Source organism: Molossus molossus, unplaced genomic scaffold, assembly GCF_014108415.1.
Source record: "Molossus molossus isolate mMolMol1 unplaced genomic scaffold, mMolMol1.p scaffold_m16_p_22, whole genome shotgun sequence".
Taxonomy (NCBI): domain Eukaryota; kingdom Metazoa; phylum Chordata; class Mammalia; order Chiroptera; family Molossidae; genus Molossus; species Molossus molossus.
Genome location: NW_023425358.1, coordinates 20,933,459 through 20,956,531, shown reverse-complemented (window position 1 = coordinate 20,956,531; position 23,073 = coordinate 20,933,459). Strand labels below are relative to the sequence as shown.

Below are 23,073 nucleotides of genomic sequence, written 5' to 3'. Positions count from 1 at the left end.
TCTAACTACTGAGCCAAACCGGCCAGGGCAATATCTAGAACTATTAACCACCATCGTCACCCCTTTTTATTTTCTCTATTCCCTCTTCTTAAAACTCTTCCCTTGCCTTTCTTTATATGACGATATGCTAGTCGTCTTTTATCTCTCTTTCTCAATCTCCTTTGTTGGCTCATCTTCCACCTAATCTCTAAATGTTGGAGTTCCTTAGGCTATGTCCTGGCCCCTTTCCCTTCTCACGCTCTCATCTCTCAATAAGCAAACTCTTCCACACCCATGGCATTAATTAGCCTCCATATCCTGATGACTCTCAAATTTACATCTTCAACTCAGACCTCTCTAATGAGCTCTAGACTTCCACATACAGCTGCCTATTCAGTATGTTCACTTGGGGTTTCACAGGTACTCAAACTCAACAGGTTCAAAACTCACATTGTTTTCTACTTGAGAGAATAGCATCTCCATCTATGAAATTAGCTAAACCAGAAACTGGGAGTCATTATTGACATACCTGCCTCTTCTTAACCATCATAGGCAATTGACTATTATTCTTACTCTACGTTCTAAATAGTTCTCATTGTTGACTTCTCTAACTGCAGTGCCACCCAAGTTATCACCTTACTACTACAGTGACATGACTCATCACCCTGCATCCACTTGATGCCTCCAACACCCTTCTACACTGCTGGCAGAGTGTTCTTTAAAGATTCATTCATTCATTAAAACATTTGTTGAGTTCCTACTGTGTGCAATTTGTGACCAAGACAGGCATGCCCTTGATCTCCTTGATCTCTATTTAAGAGCATATGACCAGCCCTGGCCGGTTTGGCTCAGTGGTTAGAGCGTCGGCCTGCGGTCCTGAGAGACCCGGGTTCGGTTCCCGCTAAGGGCACGTACCTCGGTTGCAGTTTGTCCCCGGCCCTGGTCGGTTGTGCGGGTGGCAGCCACTCGATGTGTCCCTTTCACATCGATGTTTCTCTCTCTCTCTCTGTTCCTCTCTCTCCCTCCCACTCTACCTGAACAAAAAATGGAAAAATGTCCTCGGGTGAGGATAAAAAAAAAAGAAAAAAAAAGAGCATATGACTGGGCTCTGGCCAGTGAGCTCAGTGGGTTGAAGTGTTGTCCCATACACCGATTCCCAGTCAGGGCACATACCTAGGTTTCAGGTTTGACCCATGGTTAGGGCAAGTATGGGAGGCAACCGAGCAATATTTCTCTCTCTCTCTCTCTCTCTCTCTCTCAAATCAATGAAACATATCCTCTGGTGAGGGTTAAAAAAAATTAAAAAGAGCATGTGATTGGAGGAGACCTAACTTAATTGTAATGGGGGTAGGAAGATTTTCTTTGAGAAAATAACTTTTTCATCTGAGATTGGAAGAATGACTAGGAATTAATTAGGCAAAGAGAGGGCAAGTGGAGGGAAAAGAGCATTTTAGGCAGAAGGAACATCGTGCAAAGGTCTGGAATCAGGAAGAAGCAAGATATAAGAAAACTGAGAGGTCAGAGAGTAAGAAGTAGAGTGGAAAAGATGAGGCTTGTACTGCTGGGCACAGCCAGGCCCTGTGGGGTCCTGACTCTAATTGAGAGGTATTCAGGGGGTCTTGGAGCCCCTTCAAATGGCCTGCTACAGTGGATGAATGTGTGAACGTTTCCTTCTCTTCCCTTTCCTCCCTTCCTCCCTTTCCTCTCCTTCCTCTCCTTCCTCTCCTTTCTCCCCTTCCTTCCTTCCTTCCTTCCTTCCTTCCTTCCTTCCTTCCTTCCTTCCTTCCTTCCTTCCTTCCTCCCTCCCCTCCCCTCCCCTCCCCTCCCCTCCCCTCTCTCCCTTCTCTCTCTTTCCCTTCTCTCTCTCTCTCTCTCTCTCTCTTTCTTCCTGTGAGCATTTTTCTGAGGAGAGAGTACATAGCTTTCATCAGGGTCTTATAGCAAATCTGTGACCCCTCTCCCTCTCTAGAAATGTAAAGAACCACTATTGGTGTATGAAAACCCAAGGTACGGACTTTGTCCTAAAAGCAGTGAGATGCCATTAAATTATTAAGCCAAAAATAGCCAGATTGTAAAATCTACAGGGCAGGGATTTTATCTCTTTTGTCACTGATGCGCCTCAAGCACCTAAAACAGTACCGTGCACAGAACTGACACTCAATAACTAATTGCCTAATGAATGAATGTCTATTGTGGCTATTGAATGAATATGTCTATTAAATTGTATTGCATTATATTGTAATCGTTGCTTTCTGCTTCTCCCTTAAAAGACTCAAGTCTTGATAATGACTCTCTTATTCATTTTTATATTACTAGAGATATAATGCTAGTGCTCAGCACAATGCCTGGCTTAAAAATCAATTTCAAAATGCATTCATTCATACAACTAATAATTTAAGAGCACCTACCAGATGCCAGGAACCTGGGAACAGAAAGATGACTAATATAGTATCACTAACCTCAAGGAGTTTATACTCTGGATGATAAGACTGGTAGATAGGCCTGAGAATAAGATGTAGTAAATGCTACAGAAAAGGTAAGAACAGAAAACAGCCCTAGAGGTGTCAGGGAAGGCCAGTAGGTGGAAGAAATTCAAGGGCTGACCCTGGGCCTGGTGATTAAGGGAGGAGCAGAGCATGGGGATGGGCACGAAAGGCAAAGTCTAGAGGGGAGAGAACAGAGCCCATTTGGAGAATTGCAAGTGACTAAGTAAGTCTAGGGCAAGATGAAGCTATAGTGATGGGTCAGGGCCATAGGAGTCTGGACTTTATCCTGAGGACAATGGGAAGTCTTTAATGGGTGGATGATCAATCAGAAGAGTGATGTGGTTAGATTTAATATAGGACTACTTAGGCTCCAGAGTGGAGAATGAATTGGAGAAGCAGTAATAATAGGCATTTCAGACCCAGTAATCAGGAGAGATGATGCTAGACTGGGCTAATGTTGAAGCAGGGAAAACAGAGAAAAATGGATGGATTTGAGAGCTATTAAGGAGGTAGGAGTAATAGGAATTGGTGACTAGTTCGATGTTAGGGTGAGAATGGTAGAACAGCTATGGATGACTCCTAGGTTTTTAACTTGAACACCTCCAGGGGAATCACAGAGTGAGAGCAAAGACTGGGAGTAAGCTGAGAGGCAGATGATCATATCCAATTTGGACACATTACATTGAGTTTTCTTTGGAACATCCATGTGGAGATTTTTAGTAGGCAGTGATTACACACATGGATCTGGAATTCAAAAGGAAGATCTAGGTTGAATACATGAATGTGGTGATCTTTCCATCTTCAGCCATGCACACATGGTAGTTTCGTGTGTTGGCTGACCAACTGTCCTCTGTCAGCCTACAGGAGGAAAAGCAAGGCTTACAGAAGGATGCTCTTTCAGAAGGAAGCAGTACTAAAAGCACCCTGAATTAAGATGAGTGAAGAACCATTTCAATAAACATATTTGAATACTACAAAAAAGAAAAAAAAAAGTGGTCTTTGCTTATTCATTGGAACTGATTCCTAGGAGTCACACCCATAGAGTGTAGAGAGTAAGGAGAAAAGACAGCCAAATGCAGTAACAAACATTCAAACCAAACTTTTTAAAAGTAAATGAATAAAGAAATAAATGATGAGTGGATCCATTTAAAAGAAGAGACCCCTTGCTTGCAGTGCTTTTTACGTATTACTGCCAAGTCAGCTCTATCCTATTTGTGCTTAAGGTAAAAACTGCTCTTTGGCTTCCCAAATGGAGAATATGTTAGCAAACCAAAAATGGAAAGTAAGGAAATATACAGCAGAAAGCACATCTTTAGAGCTTTTTTCAAACATACATGTAGATACTTTACTCCTGAGGCTCTATTGGTAAGTGGATCATAGTAGCCTCTTGTTAATTTGTACATAATAAAACACTTTAAAAACTAACTGTTTAGCTTGGCCGGTGTGGCTCAGTGGTTGAGCATTGACCCATGCACCAAGAGGTCACCCGTTTGATTCCGGTCAGGGTACATGCCCAGGTTGTGGGCCCGATCCCCAGTAGAGAGCATGCAGGAAGTGGCCAGTTGATGTTCTCTCTCATCGATGTTTCTTTTTTTTTTTTTTTGGTACATGCCCCTAGCGGGCACCAAACCCAGGACTTTCTGGTCCACAGGTTGATGCTCCAACCGCTGAGTCAAACTGGCCAGGGGTCATTGATGTTTATATCTCTCTCTCCTACTCCCTTCTTCTCTCTCTCAAATCAATAAAGAAAAAAATTTTTTAAATAAAAACTATCTGTTTAAAATATAATGTGGAGCTGGCCAGTTTGGCTCAGCGGTTAGAATGTTGGCCTGTGGTCCAGAGAGACCCAGGTTCAGTTCCTGCTAAGGGCACACACCTCAGTTGCAGTTTGCCCTCGGCCCTGGTTGGGTCGTGCGGGTGGCAGCCACTTGATGTGTCCCTTTCACGTCAATGTTTCTATGTTTCTCTTTCTTTCTCTCTCTTCCGCTCTTTCCCTCCCACTATATCTGAACAAAAAATGGAAAAATGTCCTCGGGCAAGGATAAAATATATATATATATAGTGACATGCATTAGAAATCATTTGTTGCCTGGCTGGTGTGGCTCATTGGTTGAGTGTTGACCCATGCACCAAGAGGTTGGTGGTGATTCCTGGTCAGGACACATGCCCAGGTTGTGGGCCCAGTCCCCAGTGGGGGGCATGCAGGAAGCCAGCCAATTGATGTTCTCTCTCATCGATGTTCCCATCTCTCTCTCCTCTCCTTTCCTCTCACTCTAAAATCAATAAAGAGCCCTGGCCAATTTGGCTCAGTGGCTGGAGCATAGGCCTGTGGTCCAGAGAGACCCGGGTCCGGTTCCCGCTAAGGGTGCATACCTCGGTTGCAGTTTGTCCCCAGCCCTGGTTGGTCGTGCGGGTGGCAACCACTTGATGTGTCCCTTTCACATCGATGTTTCTCTCTCTCTCTTCCCTCCCACTCTATCTGAACAAAAAATGGAAAAATGTCCTCGGGTGAGAATAAAAAATAAAATAAAATAAAATCAATAAAGAAACAAATTTTTAAAAAAAAGAAATAATTTGATGATCATTGGTTTTGCTCAAATTACCCATATAGTCTTTCTAGCCTGCCTAAATGCTGGTCCTTTGCTTGCCTGGTTGGCTTTGGCATCAAATATGCAAACTCAATCAGTTAGAATACACCTAAAAAATGTTTCTTCATATTGATAAATTTGTTGGTCTATATAATTCATGTAGATTATTCATCTATATTCAGAAGTGTCCCCTGACTGATCACATACTTGCTTTTGAACCTACTAGTTTTCTGTAAACTATTGAGAGTTCTCAGGCCTCATTGGTTTCCTTGGGATTATATACATTATTTTAAATGTTACCATTAACTCACTGCAATAAAATTATAGTTCTGAAACGTGTAATAAAACTCTGAGGGACAAAACTATTAAACCATCAGGTCAACTTGTCGTTTGAGGATTTGTATATCTATTTTCTTTTCTTCCCAGTGTACCCAGACTTGATAGAAGTAAGAATAATTTCATTTGAATGAAAAGCATGCCCAAGCAGTATTTCTAGGAAAGCAAATCTTACCAAGTACTCTTTATTGATTTTAGAGAGAGAAGAAGGGGGAGAGAGAGAGAGAGAGAGAGAGACAGAGAGAGAGAGAGAGAGAGAGAGAGAAGTATCGATGAGAGAGAACATTGATTGGCCACTCTCCTGCATACGCCCCTACTGGGGATTTGGCTCACAACCTGGGTATGTACCCTGACCAGGAATTTAACTGGTGACCTCTTGGTGCATGGGTTGACGCTCATCCAGTGAGCCACACCGGCTGGGCACCAAGTACTTTTTCTTACAACCACACTGTAACATATAGATAAAGAAGTTGGTTTTTGTGCTTTGGATTTTTATGCTGCTATCTCCCTTCCCTTAGAGCAGACCATTTCAAACTTTTACATATCTAAGCAAACCAGTTATTTGGTGAGCAGCTCTATATTCTCAGAGTTTTATTGTTTTATATAGTCAATGTCTTAGTTTAAGCCAAAGGGACTTTGTGGTTTCTGAGATCAGAATTTCAACTGCTTTCTAAAACTAAAAGAAAAGTTAGGGATTAAGTTAACCATTTGTAGACCCAATTTTTTATTGTAAATGGCACTTGCATGTTTTATTGACATTCCCACTATTTTGTAGTAATAACATATCAATGATAATAATAACTTCTATCTATAATAAAAGAGAAAAGGATAATATTGGAACCTCTACTAGATATTCTGACAAGTATTGTTTAAAAATACTTATTCTATTTTTCTACCAAAGAAAGAACAGAGTACATGGAAAAAACCTTTCCTCCCATCTAGTGGCTAGAAAATATAAAAATATCCTCTATGTGTTTCCTGGAATGCCAGTCATTAGAGATTGTCTGACAGGTTATAATACATCCAGTTGTTCATGCAGTTAATCAAAAATAAGTTCTGAAATCTTTACCAAAGCCGAGCGCAATGGAGAATTGTATACCTATGACTCACTAATCACTTCCCTTTAATCAATAACATACACTTCTCTTCAAGAAGAAAGAAGGGCCATGGTCCTTCCCATTCATTAATCTGAACCTATGATAGAAAAGATAAGGTTTTATATTTCTGCTAACTGAAATTTGGACTTAAATTATATTTGCCTCTAAAGCAATCAGTGCCCTAGATCTCTCCTGACCCTTAATTGCTCCTTGTGGGCCCCACACCTTGACAACTCTTCCCTCAAGAGTTAGATGTGCTGAATTCACTAAAGAGAGCCAAGAAACTGTCCCTGAAACTGGCTGCCTCCAGGGGACTTCAGCTCCTGAAACTTGGAATACTAGACTCTGATACTGGCAGCAGGGCCTCTGTGCAAGGCCAAACCAGCCCACAGGAAAGCAGGTTTGGATCCGTTATGCAGCTATAAGGATTAATAACTTGGTCTACCTGTCTTGTATATACCTTGTGCAGACGTCAAAATTTTTGCTGAATTGTGCCTCTCTCTGGTGATTCTCACAGATTCATAGGACAAACGTTGCATACAGTCAGCAAAGTTCTGAGAGCTCCAGAAAGAAGAGGAAGGTCAGTGAACCAGTGAAACTCTTCATCCCTGACAGAAAATGAGTTAGATGCCTTTGCTACATTTATTCTAAAATAATTTTGTTTTGCAGCAAACTGCATGAAATGTCTTAGTAAAAAAAGTAAGTTCCTATCACCAAAATCTTTTACTAAATTTGTTGTTCAACTTATTTAGTCAGTTTACTAAGTGGTAAATTACTGGGTAGTACAAGGAAACATGGTCACCAGGGCTGCCTTGGCATAGCATTACTTCAAGACTGATTTAGAGATGAGACACCCTTCATATTTATAAAATAACCACAGCAGCTATTTTGAAAAGAAATAAGCTGTTGTTCTCAAAGGAAAGATGGTTTTCTTTGCATAATTAAACTCCCGGGTATTTAGACTACTGTGAAATGTTTTAACTTGTTGTAACCTGTGTACTGGAATCCCGCTATAGCTTTATTGCACTTCCCACAGAAGTGCATAGAATGTATGTGGTAGTGCTTATCCAGGTGTGATTTTTGTGTTAACTTCAATCACGAGGTTGAACAGCTAAGTGTTGGACCAAAATGTACTCTCCCTGTAAAGTTCTTCAAATGTGGCCCTAGGCCTTGGTCTGTTGACTAGCCTGAGAAAGGGGAAGAACCTGCAGTGCAGGAGCCTGACTCCCTGTGTAAGGCCAATGTGGAATGCTTCTCAGTAGGCCTTCAGCTTACACATCAGTCTGTAATTTGCAGATGATGTTACTAGTTCCCTCCTTATTCTGGAAGAATTTTGATAGACTTAATGAATTATAAATGACTTAAAGTATTATTTCTATTACTTATATTACATGGAATTTAATAATTTAATTTAAATGGGTAGAACCAATAAATAAAGTGTTAAGCTTTCTGGTTAAATAAACCAAAATGCAAAGTATTCTTTTGCTTGTCTTTTTTTCTTCACGTAGATTAATGTTTCTTCAAGTGCAGTAAGGATATCAGCCCCTGGAGTGCTTGTTAAAATACAGTTTACAAGGCCTGCTTAATTTCTACTGAATCAAAATCTCAGAGGATGGGGCCCTATGAAAAATTTCCCATATATTAATGCACACAAAATATTGAAAACCTGAAACCTCTGACCCAGACTAATAGGAGAATCTCTAGGGCCATACATGCACTTTAGCTAGAAGAAGAATGCGTTATCATAAGAGAGGAAAATTTGAGGAAGCCTGCCTGTCCAGCACTGCCTTTGCCAGACTCTAATCCATTTCTGACCTTCCATAGACTGGGGTCTTGAACTGGGCTGTACACCAGGGCCCTTCCATGGAGGAGCATTTTCTCTCCTCCCAACATATTAAGTATACTCACATAAGCTCACTCTGCCACTAAAAGGAGAAAGAGGGGAAGGGTATTGAGTTTATTATATCCTTAATAGAACTGTAGCCTGAGTCACTACAATTTCTTTTAAGAGAATCATATAAAGAGATTAGCTGTCTACTAGAGGGATTAGGTTTATTTTTTTATCTCTCCAGAGGGTAGATCTAAGACGAAATTGTTGAAAGCTACAGAAGGTCAATTTGGCTCAGCATAAGGAGGAACTATTTAACTCCACAAGTTGTCAAAATTTGGAAATGGGCTGCTGTCTTGAGAGAGTGAGCGTACCTCCACAACAAGTGTTTGAACACAAAGGAGCTTTACAAAGACTAGGAGTCTTTACTCTTCAAAGTAAACTAGTATACAGAATAACCAGTCTGGATTTTAGAAGGAACCATTTTGCTTAAGAAGAGAATTTAGCTCTCATCTATATTTACAATTCTCATAAACTTAGCTTAAGGTTAATAGATCCTTTAAGTCTGAGTCTAGAATCTGAATCTGTCTAGAAATTTTTATAGTGATTTTATTGTCTTTATTAACACCCCCTGTCCCAACGGAAGTCTTTTATTGATGCCAATAGGTGGAAAGTGTATGTCTAATGCAGTGTGTGTGAGGCAACAGAGAGAAGTTGCTGGGCCTATGCCCTTGGCTGGGAACATAGGGAAGGAGATCTGTTATCAGGAGGACCTGAGAACCATGAAAATGTGAACTAGCTGATTCTACATAGCAGAGCTAATATATGCAACCAGATATCAAGATTGGAAGGTATTCATTCAATTCTATTTACTGAATGATTTAATAAAAGGATAAAAATCTTTAGTCTATTTATTTCTGTCCTTAATAGTAATGAAATGAGTAAACACAAGTTCATCAAGAAGCTGGAATTTCAGTGAAAAGGATGAAAACTTGGACCCCAAGCTGGGGAGCCTGAGCTGTCCCACACTAGCCATTCCCTCACCTGACTGTGCTTGGTTCATCAGTGTGATTACAAAGATTAGATGATGATAGCTTGGAAACTGGGACATTGTTAAATTTAAAATTATGCAGGGGAAATTTGACTTCGGCTGTTTGGGGTTTTCTGTCTTTACAGAAAGTTGGTCTAGTTGGAAAGAGATGGGTTAGGCTCTTGACTGCCGCCAGCCTTTGAAGCCAGGCACCAAAACCACACCTTCATTTCCCCTCTCTCGGGTCCCTCTGGTGTCTGGGTTCTTTCATTCTCCAGCTTATGTCTGCCAGAAAGAGGCTGGAAATGAAGCTGAATATTTCATCAGTGTCAAAGTTGCACTCACACAAGTTCAACCTCGTGTGTGTTTTTAAAATAACATTAACCATTAGCACCAGTTTTCATTGTGTCTTAAAATGTCCAATTAATTTATGGTTTCAAACCAAACAGTTGTGGATCCTTAGAGATTTCCACAGATTCTTACAGTAAAAATAATTCTTAATTATAATCATCATCATTCAGAAGAGGACCCAGATGATTAGATGAGGCTTAACACACCCTGCTTGTGAGAGTTGACGTGAGGTCCTCCACGTTATGATTCTAGATTCTACACAAATGAGAAAATGCCTTTCTTTATCCCAAATGTGAAATTATTAGTTTATATTTTTAAGTGTGATTTTGTGTTTGTGTAATGAGGCCCTGGCTGAGACTTGCTATGCAGTTTTCAGTTTCTGTAGAGGACGAGGGTACTTGAGGGCCTTAATGGGCCCTTTGGAAATACATTGGAAAGCCAAGATCCTATCCAGAAATGGAGAGACTTGAGGTACTAATCTGCTTGTATAATTTCCCCTTGAGTGTACTACATCTTTGCAAATAGGGTTTTATGTTCTGGGAATGTCAGAGTTGTTGAGACTGACTCTTGCAGGATGTGGTGGTCTCACAAATACTGGTTGCTAACGTATGGGGATGGCATGTGGACTGATCTCTACATAGACTGGATGGAAGTTACACAAGAGATTTGCCCAATTGGGGACCTTAGGAAAAAGTCCCATTAAACATTTTAATCTGGTCTTAACTGTGCCATGAGTTTCAGGAGTACAAGGGTTTCCCCATGGCAGGCATGGAGAAGCAGGCTGATTAAGATAGCCAAAAACATCTAAGACAGACTACTGGAGCATGGGACATTCCTTGGGGACTCAAACACTTATGTATAGGAACCTGGTATAAGAGTGGACTTTTGGGGGTCTTTATTTGGATATTTCAGGACTCCCAAAGGTGGGAGAAGTCTGGGGCATCTAAATTCCATTTGGATAATTACTAATCAGCACTAAGGTAAGCAGCAAAGTTAGGTTTTCATCTTCCTTTTAACAAGGTGGTTAAGAAAAAGCATAGGTTGCTGGCTTCAAAATCTGACTGCAGTTTTCTATACAAGTTAGAAATTATGTAGCCCTCATTTTACTCAATCTAGAACATGTGGATAATAATGATACCTACCTAGTAATACTGTTGTTAGGATTAAGCTAGGCAATTCAGACAAACTGTCCAGCATGCATATAATCAATTCTCAACAGATGTTTATCATAATTGCTATTTTAAAACTCAGCATGTCTTCTTCCTTAGTCTCAGGAGCTCAGGATCCCCGTGCTGCTTTTTGCCTACCCAGAGATCCTGTATCAAAATCCTCTCCAAGTTTGGGCTAGTACTAGAACCATACTCTTGATTGCCTCTGATCTGAGCATTCTCCCCACTCCTTTCCTCAAATCAAAACTCCCTCTCCCTCAAGACAGTTTTGGGGAAGGGAGCATCAGATTAAGCTTAATGTGTTGCCCTCCCACATTTGCATTTTAAAACAGAAGCTAGTTAATAAGAACAATGAATCTCACCTAGGGAGTGTGATATAAGAAGAGATTGAATAAACAGGGAAGAAGAAAGTCTGAGAACTTTGTAGCTGTCTTCAAATATATATGGGGCTGTCATGAAATGCAGGAAACCACAGATTCAATCAGTGTTGTTCCAAAGACAGAACACAGACCCAGTGGGAAGAAGTTGCTGGGAGGCGAATATGGGCTCAACATGTTGAAGAATTTCTCCCCCATGCTCTAGCAAAGTGCCTGGCACATGGAAGGTGATCATTTTAATGTTTTTATTAGAAATTTGAGCTGTCAGCTGTTGACTGCTTCTAGCTGTAATGAGTTCCCCATTACCAGACGTGTTCAAACCAAGTTGTCCAGGATGCTGTCCCTTTGGATAAGAATTAGCCCAGATGGTTGAGTGTCATCTGTGCACTGAAAGGTTGCTAGTACCATCCCCCGTTGGGGCATGTATGGAAGGCAGCGGATCTCGATTCTCTCTCTCTCTCTCTAAGTATGTCCTCAGGTGAGGATTAAAAAAAAAAGAGGAGCCCTGACTGGTCTTGCTTAGCGGTTAGAGCACCAGCCTGCGGTCCAGAGAGACCCGGGTTCAGTTCCCGCTAAGGGCGCATACCTTGGTTGCAGTTTGTCCCTGGCCCTGGTTGGTCATGCGGTTGGCAGCCACTCGACATGTCCCTTTCACGTCGATGTTTCTCTCTCTCTCTCTCTCCCCCTCCCACTCTACCCGAACAGAGAATGGAAAAATGTTCTCGGGTGAGGATAAAAAAAAAAAAGGAACAAAAGGCTATTTCGGAAAAGATCCCTCCCATCTTGTCCCTAGCCACCCAGTTCCCCTTCTTGTAGGTAACTAACATAACCACTTTCTTATATATCTTTCCAGAGCTATTTTAGACATAAATAAGTAAACATACAGCAGGTTCTCCAATAACGATGTTTTGTTCAATGTCATTTTGTTATAAAATTAATGAGTAGGAGCTTACTTTTGTTTATATCAATTAACCTATGGTAAAATTAGTTTTATCTTGTCAAAGTTCCAAAAACCTACTGACAACATTAAGTGAAGACTTACTTTACTAGCATAGCACATTCATTTCTCCCCCTCCTTTTAAAACAAATGGCAAAATATACTGTACTTGGCATGTTTATAGAAGTGGGGGTGAGCATGGGCATACTAAGGAGGAATTAGCGAAGAAAGAGCTCAGAGACAGAAAATCAAGCAGGAGACTTTTGTACTAACCCACGTGCAAAGTGATTAGGGCCTGGAGTAGTATATTAAAGGGGGTAATCTGGGAAAGAATTGTTTGAGTGGGTTTTTGTTTCTGTTTTTTTAAACCAGGGTAACCACCACCACAATCAAGATAAAGAGTATTTCTGTCACCCCCCAGACATTCCCTTGTGTCCTTTCATAGCCAATGTTCATCCCTGGGCCCACACACCCACTCCTCTGCCTTGTCAGTTTTTCAGCTTTTGTGTTACAGACCTACATGGCCCAGTGGGACCTCCACTCAGCAGAGGTAATCATAGTATCAGTCAGCATCAGTGGTGTTTACTCTGGGCCAGGCACTCTTCTAAGCACAACATGTGCTTATTCATTTAATCCTCCGCACAACCAAATGAGGCAGGTACTGCTGTCATCTCAATCAGGTGAGATATCTAAGATACAGAGGAGTTAAATCACATGCCCAAGTTTACACAGCTAGTAAATAGCAGAATTTTGAACCCAGAATAATCTGCTTCTAGAGACCATACGTGAAAATAATCAAGAAAATATTCAAACTCCAACAGAAAGACTTCAGTACTATTTAACAAGATCAAGGGAGAGGGAAAACATCCTTAGTAGGTTAATATAAAATGGATTTATCCAGCGGCCTTCGGGTATGTTTTAAGTGACTGGCAGCCTTTCTTCACAGGTGTTAGTCAGCGGGCAGAGTTCCATTCCCTTTCCTTCAATATGCACACCAGGCACGCTGCTTTTTTCTAAGAAATTATAACATTTAGAACTATCTCTTTACGTTAAAGAACTGGTGTGGTCAGGGCATTACTGAGAACAACTATCTCTGCCTATCTATGAGTCCCAGAATATGCATGTCATTCTGAAACCACAAGGAATGTGGTTAAGTCCCCTGGTCACATCTCTCAACAAAGATTTGTCTGTTTCAATTTGCCTCCAAAGAGCTTTTCTCCAGGACTAAGATGTTAATTCATAGTGATGTCTACTAATGGACCTTCCCTAAAGAGGAGCCTATTAAAGGAATTAATTACATTGCAGGTTCAGAAACTTCTCAGCATAATGAAATGGCTCCCCAGCTGTAACTATGAGAAAGAAACCACTGAACTAAATCATAATGGAGACAAATTTCTATAAAGTGAGAGGCAAGTCTGCTAAGATAACTGCAGGAATTAGGGAGAAACAGGATAGTGAAAATGTTAATAATAAAACCAATTTTTCACTCACGAATGAAGTTTTATTAAATATAAATTATATTTTTTCCAAGCATTTTAAGTTTGTTAATACCAACTCTTATTTGAAGCCCATGTTTGCCACTAATTAATATTGCCAATTAATGTTAAAATGTAGTCTTTTTTTTTTTTTAACCTCATCCGAGGACATTTTTGCATTTATCTTCAGATACAACGGGAGGTAGAGAGAGAAAGAGAGAGAAACATCAATGTGAGAGAGAAACATCAATCAGTTGCTTCCTGTTTGTGCCCCAACCAGGATCAAACCCAAAACCTAGGTATGTGCCCTGACCAGGAATTGAACCCTCAACATTTTGGTGTATGGGACACCCCAACCAACCAAGCCAACCAGACAGGGCCAAAGTCTGGATTTTAACCTTAATCGTGGTTCTTCCTTTTTTCTGGACGAATCATTTATCCTCTTCCTTCTCTGTTTCTTCAGCTGTGAAATGTGGATAGTAGTTATCCACTTAGGGTTTTAACAACCAAGAGGTAGAAGCAGTGGGTGCTGGCAGGCTACCCTAAATCTGGTTTGGTGCTTGAAGACCCTCTGCCTGAGCTCTTGGATAGCTTGGAGAAGGGATGGAGAGCTCCCATGTCTAGAGAGAACCTGAAACCTAGGAGCCAAGAGAGACCAGATAATTCTCTCGCCCCTCCTCCAGACATTGAGATTATTGTTGAGTAAAACTGAGATTCACCTGAACCTGGACTAAGATGTTAAATGGTTAACTGAAACATGGGCTTCAGTCAGAAAACTCAGCCTTAAGGATGGGGCTCAGGGGAAAGTTGTTTTTTTTTATCATTAATGAAACTCAGATATGATTATAGTATACATAGAAGAGTCATTTGCATGCTATACACTCTTGAAGAGATTGTGGTGATGACACTATGTAAAGTGACTTTGAAAAGTTACTGAGGTTGCAAGATGGTAAAACACTTTTCACTATTTTGCTATTACTTGGATTTTGTGTTTCTTAGAATGGACAAGCTATATAAAATCTAACCTAGTTCTGGCTACAAGTCTAACAGTTCTAATGGAAACTGTTAGACCAATTCTGTAACCAAAAAGATAAATAGCTTAAAACTGTCAGGTATCAGTATTATTGTAATATTCCCTTTATCAAATATCTATAACTGAAATGTATAGGTAAGAATTTACAGTAAGCAGCAGTACTTGGAAACTTGTCAGTTAAGGTTTCCCATTATAGAAGAACTTCTGCTGTAAGCTTTTTAACCCTCTAAAGTCAGAAAATTAAAAAAAAAAAAACTTTCACAATTAGTTTCTAAGGAAATTATAAAGGTCATGATACTAAGAGAAAAGCTTTAGATTGTTATAGCCTGTAGGATATAGCTTCCTAAAGAAAAATCAACCTGTTTGGGGGGGGGGGGGAGAGACTGGTATATAAATAACAATCAAAATTTATTTTCTTGATCTATTTCTAAAAAAGATAGTTAACTAAATCACTTTAAAGTGACTTCATTTCCTGCTGCTCCCCCAACCTCTTCAAAATTGGAAATACAACAAATATTTGCATAGGTTTATTATTCACATTTAATCATGAATAATTCACTTTGTACAGACAGCTGGGTAAACAAGAGATTTGGAGTTTCCTTTTTCTAGAATATTTTTCCCTGGCTGAAAGGAAACAACATCAGTGTGGTTTTGAATGATTTTCAGTGCCATCTTGTCCTCCCTCCCTCGGGCAGGAGGCACCCCACCTTTGGGGCTGTTTACTTTTTTTTTTTTTTAATTTATTTGTTTCTGTCAGTTCTTGGGCTATACCTCACCAAAACATTTTTATTTTAAAATGACAAATGAGCTCAATCATTCAGTTCTTTGGTCTGCAAGACAACATGAAGTATGCTTATGGATTTGCTTTTGTGTAGATACTCTCTTAATGTTGGGAAAAGATCTTTCTGAACTCATTCCGCCTCGTCATTATATCCTTCATCTTCTCCTATCAGTCGTTAACAATTTCACAATTATTTGATTATCTACCACAAAGCCGGTTCTCATTTCCCTCTGCTCCTCCCAGGCCTACGTGAGGAAGTGAAGCACGTATCACACAACACAGGTTTATCCAGGGCATTTCAGCCCGGGCAAGGGGACATAATTTACCAAAGGTCAAGGATCCTTTCAGTTCTGTGAACGTCATGAATTAAATTGTGATAGTATAACTTGTGGTTTAGGAGAGAATTAGGCTTGCCGTAATTCAGCTATGACCAAATTGGGGGGAGAGGGGTGTCATAGTATACCCTTGGGAAATTCCTGCTCTTTGTCATAACCTGGCAAATCAGGCTAAGAATTTTAGCTCCTCGTCAAATGTCATCTATTTACCCTAAGTATATTAGTTGAGGGCAAACATAGACATAGGGGTGTATGTATCCTCTCTTCAGCAACACGTATCATAAAGTATGAATATAATAGAAATATGGCCGGTAACATTCCAGAGAAAATTAACCACAATTTGACTAGATTTAAAATCACTTTGCGTTATTTAACTAACACATAGTACTTACTATGTGCTAGACATTTTCTAAGCCCTTTATACATATTAACTCTTCAGTTCTCATAACAACCCTGGAAATAGGTATAATCCTCATCCCCGTTTTACAGATGAGGAAAACGAGACAGAAAAAATAAGTAATTTGCTTAATGCCACCACAGGAAGTGGTAGAGCAAGAATTTGAACCTGTCAACCTGGCACCAAAGTCTGTGCTTTTAACCACCATGCTCTACCATGAGTATAATACCTGCTTATGGTAGGAAGTTTGGAAAAATAAGAAAAGCATAGAGAAAAAAATTACTCATTGTCCCACCACTTATTTTAGTGTATTTCCTGTGTGTGTGTACAAACAAGCATTTACCTTAGTGGAATCAATGTCTCTCCCTCTCTCTTTCAGTTAGCTATATCTTGTGAACATTCTTCCATAGAAAGATATTAATTTGATTGAACATTCAAATGTCTGCTTCGTAAATACCAGCCCAGCTGCGTTGGAAGCACTTCCGCTTGGTAGGGGGGGTGGGGGCTGCTGATTTAGTAGATGCCTTATTTCCCCATACTCAAAGAGCTTCCCTGAAAACGGATTCAGCTTGATTTCTTTTAAGCGACCTGAAAAAAGTGTTGTAGCCTAAAAACGTAGTGTGATTTTCCCCTTCAAAGCATTTCATGTTATGTCCACTTCACGTTGTTCAGTTTTCTTAGGGGTGGGGAAGGGGGGTGAGTCTTGGTGCAAAGAAAAATGTAGGCTAGTCAACAGGAAACCTAAAGTCCTTGATACAGCACAGTGGCCTCTAGTCATACCCTGGCATGGTTGCTTTCTCTTTCTTTGACAGTTGTTGCAAAAACAATAATAATAAATGTTCGAAAAAACAAAACAAAACACACTTACCTGATAAACAAAACTGTTATTATATGCCAAGATATTGAAGAGCAATCTCTGAAGCCAAGACTATGGCCAGTGACAGCTTTTGGTTCAGTCACGTGCCATCCTGTCAACAGCCAGAGAGGTAAACAGCACAGATATGTGCTGACCTAACCTCAAAACCTCTCATGAGCACAAGGAAATTGGCTTGAAAAGACTATTTCTCTTTTGTTCCTCCTTGCTAATTGAATCTCTAGCTCTGATTAAAGAGGCAGAAACAGAAAGAAGTATTCAAAGAGGCAAATCAGAGAATGACACCCATCTGTGAAAAAAAAAAACAAGTCATCGAGTCACTAGAAACAAGCCTGTATCAATCTCCACTCTTTCCTTGAGCTCTTTCACCCATTTGCAGGTGAGGAAGTAGAGAGGAGGGCCAAGGGCCAACCTTTTCAAAGGGCCTTCTCTGGGAATTACTTTCGTATGCACATAAATTTCCACAATAAGTACCTTCTAGAGTTTGCATGTAATTGAATTGCTCTTTCAAGCTCCCTGTCCAATGTTCTAACTTGCATTGTGCTACCAGAAAATCAGGTGTATCTCAATTGCTAAGTCAAACTTGGTTTTTTTTTGGAAATCAGAACTCACTAACTAGAGCCCCTAAATACACCCTTCCCCTTTTTTATTCCCTTTAAATTCCCTTTTACCCAAAGTCACTGGTTCTAGGTCCCCTTGGAGCTGTTGCAGACAGGAGCTGTTTGAAATTTAAGATACAATACCAGGCAGCCACATGGATAACATGAACTTTTCCTTTGACCTTAAAACTAAGGTCAAATCTGTTTTCTCTTTTTTTGTGTTGCAAGTGTTTTGAAAACTAGTTCTTCTACTTTCTGTCTGAGTCTTCTAGTGCTGGGGGAATGACAAGGCATTGGGACAAATAGGAACTAATCTCCTCTTCCAACTAATAGCTGTTCAGGGTCACCACTTTTCTCAGGTTCCACAGAGATTGTTCAAGGGAGGGACTGAAGATCTGGCAGGACCGAACGGTGAGGACCAGACTAACAACCTGTCTCCAGAAAGGACCTGAGTAGATAGTAACTGAGACTCAGGACAATGTAGAGCTCACCTTTACATAGGATTTACAATGTGCTTCTAATATCGTTTCATCAGAGTTTCACAATTGTCTCGTGAGGTGGGTCATGACTAAGGTCCACAGCCCACAGTTTATGTAGGACCTGAGTCTGAGTGCTGTGATGTGTGCACCAAGGCCTTCCTGTCCCCTCACCCTCAGTGTCCCTCATCCACACCTTGTCCAGCTCTAATGAAGCGTCTTACACTGTCATCAAAGGCTGTCTCTCTCCCAGTCATACTGATCAGTTAAATAATTCTGTTCAATAGCCAACGTTGGTCTTGGTGTGCCTCTACCTCGTCCTGAGAGCCCTGCTGCCTGCTGTCCCCATACCGTCCATTCTCCCAGGCTCCCTGAGGCAACACTGCACCCCAGCCTGGTGTTATCTCCTGGATAACCACTATGCTTTGAGCCTAGGCCATTTCTCCCACAATTAAACTCACTCTGTGACCCATCTCCAAGTCCTCTTAAGGAACCAATTTGTACTAAGAGATAGACCTGGCAATGGCTTACTATTCTAATACCCCAAACCCCTCGGGACTACTTACTAGCTGTGTAAGCCTGGGCAGCAGTTCAGCCCCCTAAGTTTCACCTGTAAAATGGAGCTAGCAATCTTTGCATGCGAGGATCACATTCAGAATGTTATATATGTCAGCTGACTTCCTTCTCTCCCCATAAAACCTACTTTCTTTCCTAAAGCAAGTTTCAGGGTATTGCCCTCTTTCTCCCAGAGCACTGAGGGGCCTCTACCTCCAGACCTGGTCCCCACCACACATCCTCCACCCCTGGCCAAAGGGATCTTTCCAGACTATAAATATAACCAGATTTACCCCCCTACCTAAAACTTCCAGCAGCCCCCCAGGGCCACAGAGTCAAGTCCACAAACCCTACATGCTCTGGCCTTGCTCACCTCACCAATGTCCCCCATGCTCCAGGGCACTGAGCACAGTGTTCTCTCTTCTATAATACTCTCCATTTATTCTTTTCATTCTCTAGTTTAAGCAAAATTTCCTCCCGAGTTGAGTCAAATACCTCCCTCTGTGTCCCTCTCTTGTCTTTCTTCTCATCCTAGCACCTAGAACATATTAACTGCATGGCTGCCCACCCCTTGCTTGCCCGAAGCTCTCTGGGGGCCTGGACCACATTGGTCGCAGCCCCTACTCCTGACTCAGGGAAAGCAAGAAAAGAGTGAATGAATATTCCGGGTACCTTTCCTGAAATACATAAAGTGCTCAATTATTTTTAAAGTAGGTTACTGTTACTGGAAAATATTTGCATTTCAAAATCCTTATTTTTTTCTTTGCATCTCAGAATCTCTCAGCCTTCAATGCTTTGTTCCAAATAGAATAACTTTGGAATATTAAGTCTAGCCAATGAATACAATATTTTTAATCCAAAGGGGTAAGAGAGAACTCTGCTAATAAATAATAATAATAATGCCATAAAATAAATTAGCATGAATACTTCTATGGCATACAAATATCTCAATTTATTTTTATAATACTCCTATGAACAGGACTGGACTCATATTGAATAAGGTATATTAGTTGTAACTCAGCAATTGCAAGTGGCAGAAATCATCCTGAGTTAGCTTAAGTAGAAAAAAATAAAAACAGTCCGGCTTGTGTGGCTCAGTGGTTGAGACCCTATGCACCAAGAGGTTGCCGGTTTGATTCCCGGTCAGGGCACATGCCCAGGTTGTGGGCCTGATCCCCAGTGGGGGGCATGCAGGAGTAGATGTCCTCTCTCATCAATGTTTCTATCTCTCTCTCCCTCTTCCTTCCTCTCTCTCTAAAATCAATAAAGAAAAAAAAAATCAACATTACTTTATTGACTTTCAATATCCCTTATTGAAAAAGAGAAAGAAAAAGAGGAGAATTTGTTATAACTGGGCAGGAATATCTCATGGAATTCAAGGCATGCGGTCAACTGTTGTAAAGGGACTGGAGCTAAAAAGTGCAAAGCCTTTAGAAGCCCAGGGTGCCTGGGTCTCATTTCTGCTTCTTTCCACACACACAACTATTCTCTCTCTTCGTAATGGCTCTATCTGCTACCCAGTTTATTGATAGGGAGAGGGACTGGAGGGGAGGGAAGTTCCCAGAGAAAAGGGGTCTCCTCCGGAGAGGTTAAGGGACTTGCCTGAGATCAAACAAGGCCCAGATGCAGCCAAGATGAGAGTAGGAGTCAGACACTGGCTTTGCCCAAAGGTCTGCAATCATATTTTATAATCAAGAATTAGGCTTATTAAGATTAGGCAGAGTATGACATATGGACCAAAATATGTATTCTATGGGCTCGCGCAGTACTAAGTGTATGTACTAAATGTCCATTTACAGAAATGGCCTGTTGGCAGTTTGGCAGGAGGAACATCTAAAGCTCTTTGGAAACCTTTTGTTGGAGCTTAAAATGAAATCAAAACAACCTTATTTTAAATCCCCAAAAAAAGAGAATTCACAATCAATCAAGTTTCCAATACAATCATGTTTAAAACTTATTATTTTTGATAATTTCAAAAATACATTTAGTAATTTTGAAATTCATTTAATTTCAATAGAAGTGGTTTCTAATATGATCCTACTGGTTTTAAATTTGCTTTTTAGAGTTCTGTAGACTCTTAGAGGTAAAAGAGATAAAGCAAGTAGGGGCTGCTTTATCCACTTTATCCATTTGGCTGCCTGGTATTGCATCTTAAATTTCAAACAGCTCCTGCCTGCAACCCAAGTCCTGCCACCGAATTTCCCCTTTGCTCTGGGCCTCACACCTGTCCACCTGAGAGTCCGCATTGTCCCTCTAGAAAACCCTGGCATTCTCCTGGGCAACAGTGCACCCCCATTTGATGGAAAAATAAGGCCCAGAGCAGTGGTTCTCAAACTTGAACACACAAAAATACCTGGGGAGCTTTGTAGAAATACAAATTTGCAGAGACAAAACCAAGGAGTCTGTGATCCGCCCAGGTAACCCAGCTGGTTCTGATGCAGGGACTCCTCTAGTCCACTTTGGCTGGAGCCATCCGTCCAAGGTCACCTGCTGCAGAACTGGAACTAAGACCCAGTTTTCCTAAAATCCACTTCCGTGTTCTTCTCACCACACTCCACTGGCTCTTCAACTCCCCAATGGTTAAAATACAAACATCACTATTTTTAAAAAACAGAATCAACCAACAATGAGTGGGTAAATGAAATGTGTTGAATGCATACAATAGAGAGTATTATGCAGCCTTAAAAAGGAAGGAAATTCTGCCCTGGCCCATGTGGCACAGTAGTTAGAGCATCAGCCCTCATACCAGAGGGTCTCGGGTTTGATTATGGTCAAGGGCACGTACCTGGGTTGCAGGTTTGATCCCTGGCCCCAGTCAAGCATATGTAGGAGGTAACCAATCGATGTGTCTCTCTCACATCGATGTTTCTCTCCCTCCTCCTCCTCCTCCCTTCCTCCCTTCCACTCTCTCTAAAAATCAATGGAAAAAATATCCTCGGATGAGGATTAACAAAAAAAACAAACAAAAAAAAAAGGAAGGACATTTTGACATGTGCTACAACATGGATGATGAAATTTGAGGACATTATGCTAAGTGAAACAGGCCAGTCACAAAAAGACAAATACTACATTATTCCACTTATGCACAGTACTTAGAGTAGTCAAAATCACAGAGACAGAAGATAGAATGGTGGTTTCCAGGGGTTGGGGGAGAGGGATGAATGGGGAGTTAGTGTTTAATGGGTACAAAGTTTCATTTGGGGAAGGTGAATAAGTTCTGGGGATGGATGGTGGTGATGGTTGCACAACAACGTGAATGCATGTATTGCCACAGAGCCATATACTTAAAAATGGTTAAAACAGTAAAAATTTATATGTATTGTACATAATTTAAAAAAAAAGAATCAGTTTTTTTCTGTGCTTCAAGCAGATTTCATTTACCATTTTATGGATGGGAAGACGCATTCACAGGTCAGCTGATTTCTGGATGTGGGTTCCGCACGTTAAGTTGATCCAGCTGGTGTAATTGTAAGCCTTCAGCTGCCCCCAGAATGGTTCTGTGGTCACTCCCATGGTGCCACTTCCTGATGCTACTGCTAAGTCCTGTGTCAGCACCTGTTCTCGCCTCAGCCTAACACCTGCGGAGGGGGTGACAGAGGCAACCGAGTTCCCGTGGAAGGCTTGAGGTGCTCGTGTCATGGAGGCTCACCCCAGAGGGAAAGAAGAGCAGAAGGAAATGAGGGAAGGAAAAGCGGAGGCTGGAAAGAAACTGGAAAGAGTGAAAGTGGCTCTGAGCCCACACGAAGTCAAAGCCAGTAAGTATTGAGATTGGAACTTTAATGTGGCCCTTTTTCGAGAGCAGCTGTAGCATTGAAAGTTCCTAGAAATATGGACAGACACGTTCGAGGATAGTGAAGCCCTGAATGGAAATAACTGGAAACTAGGCTTTCTCCTGATCTCGGAATGTCCCGTCATAAAGAAGTCATGAGAGAGAGCAAGGCAAAGAGCAGGCCGAAAACCCAAGTTCTTGGTTGGAGCTGGGAGCCCAAAGTCCATTCTTCATCAGAAAAAGGGACACCAATTGCCATGAGCAAGAAAGGAGATCGAGGAAAGAGCAAAAAAGAAACAAGAGAGAGGTCAGTGCTAGCTTTCGAGACTGACAATGTGATGAATTTTCTTTCCCTGCTCCGAGGAGTTTATTTGGTGGTTGTAAGTTCATGGTGTTGGGCAATTTTCCCAACATTTGGGGAAGTTACTCATGAGGAAGAAGCCAGCTCCAGACAGCTCGTTGGGAAATGTGGAGAGTTGGTGCCTGGGTGGTTTTCATACTAATCCGGGATTTATTAAAGCTCAGAAAGCAAGCAGCAGAAAGAGTTTTTAAAATAAGACGTTCTACAATGAGAGTCATTGGCATTTTGATTGAGAGGAAA

At 41.0% G+C, this 23,073-nt stretch overlaps 1 protein-coding gene across 14 annotated transcripts in view; it reads left to right on the top strand.

Annotated features, from left to right (window-relative positions):
• HORMAD2 (HORMA domain containing 2) overlaps nucleotides 1-22,184 on the top strand; it is a 122,481-nt gene extending 100,297 nt beyond the window's left edge. For 10 of the 14 annotated variants that reach the window (XM_036276233.1, XM_036276227.1, XM_036276221.1 and 7 more), the window contains 2 exons: nucleotides 7,004-7,066; nucleotides 22,074-22,184. In XM_036276233.1, coding sequence (XP_036132126.1) covers nucleotides 7,004-7,066; nucleotides 22,074-22,169 — 159 coding nt within the window. In that variant the 3' untranslated portion in view covers nucleotides 22,170-22,184. The other 4 variants (XM_036276224.1, XM_036276225.1, XM_036276230.1 and 1 more) reach the window with 4 other exon arrangements.
• The last annotated feature ends 889 nt before the right edge of the window (nucleotides 22,185-23,073 follow it).